Source organism: Dendrobates tinctorius, unplaced genomic scaffold (assembly GCF_039654945.1).
Source record: "Dendrobates tinctorius isolate UK_male_01 unplaced genomic scaffold, ASM3965494v1 ptg000357l, whole genome shotgun sequence".
NCBI lineage: Eukaryota > Metazoa > Chordata > Amphibia > Anura > Dendrobatidae > Dendrobates > Dendrobates tinctorius.
The window spans coordinates 110757-118571 of record NW_027362023.1 but is presented as its reverse complement, the minus strand read 5'-3'; the positions used below and the strand labels follow the sequence as shown (position 1 = coordinate 118571).

At 49.9% G+C, this 7815-nt stretch overlaps 1 protein-coding gene across 2 annotated transcripts in view; it reads right to left on the bottom strand.

Annotated features, from left to right (window-relative positions):
- Positions 1-5904: 5904 nt before the first annotated feature.
- The window catches only part of MAPKAPK3 (MAPK activated protein kinase 3), a 57777-nt gene continuing 55866 nt past the window's right edge, over positions 5905-7815 (bottom strand). For both annotated transcript variants that reach the window (XM_073562526.1, XM_073562527.1), the window contains 2 exons: positions 7028-7108; positions 5905-6224 (listed from right to left, as the gene is read on the bottom strand). In XM_073562526.1, the coding sequence (XP_073418627.1) occupies positions 6072-6224; positions 7028-7108 (234 nt within the window). In that variant the 3' untranslated portion in view covers positions 5905-6071. The remainder of the gene's footprint in view (positions 6225-7027; positions 7109-7815) is intronic.

The following is a 7815-nucleotide window of genomic DNA, read 5'->3' as shown; positions in this document are numbered from 1 at the left end:
GGCGCTCCTTCCCTTCTGAGCCCTGCCCTGCACCCAAACAGTGGTTTATGAGCACATATGAGGTATCTGTACACTCAGGAGAAATTGCTCAACAAATTTTAGGATCCATTTTATCCTGTTGCCCATGTGAAAATGAAAAAACTGAGGCTAAAAGAAAATTTTTGTGAAAAAAAAGTATTTTTTTTTTTTTTACAGATCAATTTGTGAAGTACCTGGGGGTTCAAAGTGATCACTATGCATCTAGATAAGTTCCTTGGGGGGTCTAGTTTCCAAAATGGGGTCACTTGTGGAGGAGCTCCAAAGTTTATGCACACAGGGACTCTCCAAACACGACATGGCAACCGCTAAATATTCCAGCATATTTTCCATTCAAAAAGTCAAATGGCGCTCCTTCCCTTCTGCGCCGTGCCGTGCGCCCAAACAGTGGTTTATGACCACATATGAGGTATCGTTGTACTCCGGAGAAATTACCCAACAAATTTTAGCATCCACTTTATCTTGTTTCCCATGTGAAAATGAAAAAATTGATGCTAAAAGAAAATTTTTGTTGGAAAAATTAAAATGTCCATTTTTTCTTTCCACATTGCTTTAGTTCCTGTGAAACACCTGAAGGGTTAATAATCTTCTTGAATGTAGTTTTGAGTAGCTTGAGGGGTGCAGTTTTTAGAATGGTGTCACTGTTGGGTATTTTCTGCCATATAGACCCCTCAAAGTGACTTCAAATGTGAGGTGGTCCCTAAAAAAATGGTTTTGTAAATTTTATTGTAAAAATGAGAAATCGCTGGTCAACTTTTAACCCTTATAACTTCCTAACAAAAAAATATTTTGTTTCCAAAATTGCGCTGATGTAAAGTAGACATATGAGAAATGTTATTTATTAACTATTTTGTGTCACATAACTCTCTGGTTTAACAGAATAAAAATTCAAAATTTGAAAATTGCAAAATTTTGTAAATTTTCACCAAATTTCTGATTTTTTGACAAATAAACGCAAAAATTATCAACCTAAATTTACCACTAACATGAAGCCCAATATGTCACGAAAAAACAGTTATTACCTCATAAAGGGACACTGGTCAGAATTGCAAAAAATGGCCTGGTCATTAAGGTCAAAATAGGCTTGGTCATGAAGGGGTTAAGGTATGTTGGGCGGTCGATTGGCTTCTGATACAGGGACGTCTCCATTTCATTGTTCTTTAGCTTGATGATGGTGTCTAATCTCAGTGCCGGAGTGGTTGAGTGTTAAGTTGATTAAACTGTTGGTGGAACATCTTTGGCTGTGGCTCAGACTCCGTCCAGATGAATATACATCATCGATGTAACGGTAGTAGGCCAGAGGCCTGATGGGACATGAGGACACAAAGTCGCTTTCAAGCTTGGCCATGAAGAGATTTGCATACTGTGGAGCCATTTTACGTCTATTATTTTACTTGCGTTATTTCTGTGTTGTGTATAAATATGTGACTCTTCAGATGTTGTATTAGTCTTTGCCTGAAGAAGAGACCTGAGGAGTCTGGAAAGCTGCAATGTGTCACCATCTTTTCAGTTCGCCATTAAAAGGTATCAACCACTGAGGACTCTCAATCCTGAATATTCTTCTATCTACTGGCTGACACGGTACAAAGATATATATCCTTCCTGTATCAAAATTATGGGTCATCTAGTAATCACTGCCTCAGTGACAGGTGGAGCTGTGTTGCCCCCTTGTGGTCGGAGGCTGAGCTGCAATATTTTCTCCTGACAGCGGTGGACACAGGTCGGCGACGCCCTTTTTGCGTTTCTGAGTTCTTTTCACCATATTCCTAGGAATTCTCCGCTCGTCTACGCTGAACGCAGCCGTCACATGCTGAATCACATGACCCCCCTCAGCCAGTCAGCAACGTCCTGCAGGATCATGTGACAGGGCTCAGAAGCGGCATTTATACTGCACCACATGACCCAGGATCACACGATGCGCCATGTGACTACAGGGCCGTGAACTGCCTCCGCTCTGTCCCCACTGTGGAGGGCCATTTACTGGATGCTACTACCCATTAAGTCTATTGGAAGTCAGCACCGAGACTGGAGACTCCGCACAGGAAGACCGAGGAAGCAGCGTCTGAACAATGGCCTGGTGCAGGAGACTCGCGGATGAAGCAAAACTCAGGAGACAGGAGCAGAGCTGAGTGTTTTAGTGGAGCCCAGAGAAACAGCAGAGCTAGGCATGTGAGGTGGCACACTTGTGGCAGTATAGCAGAGCCCAGTGATGTAGCAGAGCTAGGCATGTGAGGTGGCACACTTGTGGCAGTATAGCAGAGCCCAGTGATGTAGCAAAGCTAGGCATGTGAGTTGGCACACTTGTGGCAGTATAGCAGAGCCCAGTGATGTAGCAGAGCTAGGCATGTGAGGTGGCACACTTGTGGCAGTATAGCAGAGCCCAGTGATGTAGCAGAGCTAGGCATGTGAGGTGGCACACATGGCAGTATAGCAAAGCCCAGTGATGTAGCAGAGCTAGGCATGAGGTGGCACACTTGTGGCAGTATAGCAGAGCCCAGTGATGTAGCAGAGCTAGGCATGTGAGGTGGCACACTTGTGGCAGTATAGCAGAGCCCAGTGATGTAGCAGAGCTAGGCATGTGAGGTGGGACACTTGTGGCAGTATAGCAGAGCCCAGTGATGTAGCACAGCTAGGCATGTGAGGTGGGACACTTGTGGCAGTATAGCAGAGCCCAGTGATGTAGCAGAGCTAGGCATGTGAGGTGGCACACTTGTGGCAGTATAGCAGAGCCCAGTGATGTAGCAGAGCTAGGCATGTGAGGTGGCACACTTGTGGCAGTATAGCAGAGCCCAGTGATGTAGCAGAGCTAGGCATGTGAGTTGGCACACTTGTGGCAGTATGGCAGAACCCAGTGATGTAGCAGAGCTAGGCATGTGAGGTGGCACACCTGTGGCAGTATAGCAGAGCCCAGTGATGTAGCAGAGCTAGGCATGCGAGGTGGCACACTTGTGGCAGTATAGCAGAGCCCAGTGATGTAGCAGAGCTAGGCATGTGAGGTGGCACACTTGTGGCAGTATGGCAGAACCCAGTGATCTAGCGGAGCTAGGCATGTGAGTTGGCACACTTGTGGCAGTATGGCAGAACCCAGTGATGTAGCAGAGCTAGGCATGTGAGGTGGCACACTTGTGGCAGTATAGCAGAGCCCAGTGATGTAGCAGAGCTAGGCATGTGAGGTGGCACACTTGTGGCAGTATGGCAGAACCCAGTGATCTAGCTGAGCTAGGCATGTGAGTTGGCACACTTGTGGCAGTATGGCAGAACCCAGTGATGTAGCAGAGCTAGGCATGTGAGGTGGCACACTTGTGGCAGTATAGCAGAGCCCAGTGATGTAGCAGAGCTAGGCATGTGAGGTGGCACACTTGTGGCAGTATAGCAGAGCCCAGTGATGTAGCAGAGCTAGGCATGTGAGGTGGCACACTTATGGCAGTATAGCAAAGCCCAGTGATGTAGCAGAGCTAGGCATGAGGTGGCACACTTGTGGCAGTATAGCAGAGCCCAGTGATGTAGCAGAGCTAGGCATGTGAGGTGGCACACTTGTGGCAGTATAGCAGAGCCCAGTGATGTAGCAGAGCTAGGCATGTGAGGTGGGACACTTGTGGCAGTATAGCAGAGCCCAGTGATGTAGCACAGCTAGGCATGTGAGGTGGGACACTTGTGGCAGTATAGCAGAGCCCAGTGATGTAGCAGAGCTAGGCATGTGAGGTGGCACACTTGTGGCAGTATAGCAGAGCCCAGTGATGTAGCAGAGCTAGGCATGTGAGGTGGCACACTTGTGGCAGTATAGCAGAGCCCAGTGATGTAGCAGAGCTAGGCATGTGAGTTGGCACACTTGTGGCAGTATGGCAGAACCCAGTGATGTAGCAGAGCTAGGCATGTGAGGTGGCACACTTGTGGCAGTATAGCAGAGCCCAGTGATGTAGCAGAGCTAGGCATGCGAGGTGGCACACTTGTGGCAGTATAGCAGAGCCCAGTGATGTAGCAGAGCTAGGCATGTGAGGTGGCACACTTGTGGCAGTATGGCAGAACCCAGTGATCTAGCGGAGCTAGGCATGTGAGTTGGCACACTTGTGGCAGTATGGCAGAACCCAGTGATGTAGCAGAGCTAGGCATGTGAGGTGGCACACTTGTGGCAGTATCGCAGAGCCCAGTGATGTAGCAGAGCTAGGCATGTGAGGTGGCACACTTGTGGCAGTATGGCAGAACCCAGTGATCTAGCTGAGCTAGGCATGTGAGTTGGCACACTTGTGGCAGTATGGCAGAACCCAGTGATGTAGCAGAGCTAGGCATGTGAGGTGGCACACTTGTGGCAGTATAGCAGAGCCCAGTGATGTAGCAGAGCTAGGCATGTGAGGTGGCACACTTGTGGCAGTATAGCAGAGCCCAGTGATGTAGCAGAGCTAGGCATGTGAGGTGGCACACTTGTGGCAGTATAGCAGAGCCCAGTGATGTAGCAGAGCTAGGCATGTGAGGTGGCACACTTGTGGCAGTATAGCAGAGCCCAGTGATGTAGCAGAGCTAGGCATGTGAGGTGGCACACTTGTGGCAGTATGGCAGAACCCAGTGATGTAGCAGAGCTAGGCATGTGAGGTGGGACACTTGTGGCAGTATAGCAGAGCCCAGTGATGTAGCAGAGCTAGGCATGTGAGGTGGCACACTTGCGATAGTATAGCGGACCCAGTGACGTAGCAATGGCTAGTGATGCAGCAGACCTGGGCATGTGAGGTGACACATCGAGTGCCGGCACCAAGAGCAGGAAGCAGAGCACAGCGGAGCATCCAGCAGAGGTAACAGCTTTGCTTCTTTTCAGTGAATTAAAACGTTCCTTTTGGAAAATCTGCCCTGACCTAATGCTTCTCATAGCTGAGGGTTTGTTACACTGTATCCAGGCTGGAAAGTCCATTGTGGGCTGCAGAGCCAGGACTCCGGCCTGACACATTGCAGGGGTCCGCTCAGCCTCAGGAATGCTTTAGTTTTCTCCCTGCAGGTCATGATTTCTGGACAGGCTGTGGAGAGGCCTGAGCACAGCAGCTGAGAATCAGGAAAGTAGACTGGACACAACTGCAATAACCCCCCAGCTGTGAACTGGAACACCTCAGGATGGACCTCCAGACTCTGACCGGAAGCCGAGGTCTTATGCCGGAAACATGACGTGAGTGCATCGCTATATTCTAGATATTAGGATTCAAATATCTTTTATGGATTTTAATGTGTGTAAAGCCCTTTAAATCCCTTGTCAGGGCATGCTGGGAGTTGTAGTATTGAAGCATCTGTGATAATATTCTGAGGTCGTCACAAAATCTCGGCCCCAGGGATGGAAACCGTTCAGTGAGACCCCGGCGTCCGCAGTGACATTTACCAGAGTCCATCACGGCCGGGGGTCCGGACGCTCGGCCCGGGCATTACCTCCACATGAGATGATCAGAATTCGTCCTCCCTCCATCGCGTCCGCTGCTTTCTGGATAATCGTAGTTTTATGTCGAAATTTACCTTGTGGAATGAAACTTTCCAGACGTCTCGGCTGCGGCGTCACCATCATGGTCACAGATTCCATCCTTCTGCCCCTAGTCACAAGGCCACAGTGCCATCTAGAGACACACTCCTGCTGCTCTGCCGGCGTCAGTCGTCACTGAGGGTGCTGATCATGAACCAGCAGGCTCAGGATGAACACTAGCAGAGGCTTCTCCTTATTATGAGATTTGTAGACTACACACTGGCCGTCTACATAGACGGGGGCTGCACACAGCTTACGGGGGGGGGGGGGGGGATATGAGCCATGACTGTACCCTCGGACACGACCCTCACTGGGGGCACAGCAGGACGGGCATCAGCCGTCACCTGGATGTCAGTAAATGGTAAAACATTCACAACTTCCTGAGACAAAAGGGTTTTATCGACAGTCAGTTTCCATAAATATGTATAAGTATGTACAGGCCAGGAGCAGCGTCTACAGAAAAACAGAAAGACCACCAGAAAAATATCAAAAAGCCACACACAGGCTCCGACCCTCTGACAACACTTCCAGACCTTCAAGAGTCCTATTGGTTGTTGCAGCCTGTAGGGGGCGCACTGCCATCGGTTTGTTTCTTGCGGCGTTTGTTAAGTAATCTGTTGGTGGACGAGTTGAGATCTTTTATCTTCACCTGGTCGTAATCCACCCTCATGGTGGCCAAAGCGCTGGTCATTTCCTCCTGAGGAAAAAGAGACAAAGAATCAGAGAACAGAGAAGGAAGCGAGGAAAAGAGGCCAGCAACGGAAAGTAAAGGATGGGAAAAAGTGGGAGAACAGAGAAGACCTGAGATCACAGAAAATAGAAAGATCCAGCGAGCAATGAGATCTGGAATCAGGAGGAGAAGATCTGGAATCAACAGCAGGGCATCATGATCAGGAGGAGAAGATCTGGGAACAGGTGCAGGGGGATCAGGAGGAGAAGATCTGGGAACAGGTGCAGGGGGATCAGGAGGAGAAGATCTGGGAACAGGTGCAGGGGGATCAGGAGGAGAAGATCTGGGAACAGGTACAGGGGGATCAGGAGGAGAAGATCTGGGAACAGGTGCAGGGGGATCAGGAGGAGAAGATCTGGGAACAGGTGCAGGGGATCAGGAGGAGAAGATCTGGGAACAGGTGAGGGGGATCAGGAGGAGAAGATCTGGGAACAGGTGCAGAAGATCAGGAGGAGAAGATCTGGGAACTGGTGCAATAGATCAGGAGGAGAAGATCTGGGAACAGGTGCAGAAGATCAGGAGGAGAAGATCTGGGAACAGGTGCAGGGGATCAGGAGGAGAACATTGGGATCGGAGGGTAAAGATCTGATGAAAAAGATGTGAAATTTGACGAAGATCAGAAAAATATCTGGGATCAGATACAGTGGGTCAGGATCAGGAGGACAAGATCTGGGATCAGATGAGGAGGGTCCATAAATAGGAGAAGGTCAGGATCAGGTGCAGGGAATCTGGGATTGTGACATCATTATCCTGAGTTGTTGATCACCCACCTTGACTTCGTCCCAGTGTTCTTTGTCCTCTTGAAGGACACGTGCCGTATGCAGAGGGGTCTGCGGGACCGCCATAGATTGCTGCATAGAAGAAAACATCATCAGCAAAAACCCAACATACAACTAAGCTGAACATTCACTTAGGGAAAGAAAGAATGTGCAAAACTCTGAAGTGCCCACATACTGCAGGAGGAGAGATGTGCAGCACGTAGGAATCACAGCGCCACCTTGTGGTCAAAGACTGCAGGGGGAGAGATGTGCGGCACGTAGGAATCACAGCGCCACCTTGTGATCACAGACTGCAGGGGGAGAGATGTGCGGCACGTAGGAATCACAGCGCCACCTTGTGGTCACAGACTGCAGGGGGAGAGATGTGTGGCACGTAGGAATCACAGCGCCACCTTGTGGTCACAGACTGCAGGGGGAGAGGTGTGCGGCACGTAGGAATCACAGCGCCACCTTGTGATCACAGACTGCAGGGGGAGAGATGTGCGGCACGTAGGAATCACAGCGCCACCTTGTGGTCACAGACTGCAGGGGGAGAGATGTGCGGCACGTAGGAATCACAGCGCCACCTTGTGATCACAGACTGCAGGGGGAGAGATGTGCGGCACGTAGGAATCACAGCTCCACCTTGTGATCACAGACTGCAGGGGGAGAGATGTGCGGCACGTAGGAATCACAGCGCCACCTTGTGGTCACAGACTGCAGGAGGAGAGATGTGCGGCACGTAGGAATCACAGCGCCACCTTGTGGTCACAGACTGCAGGAGGAGAGATGTGCGGCAC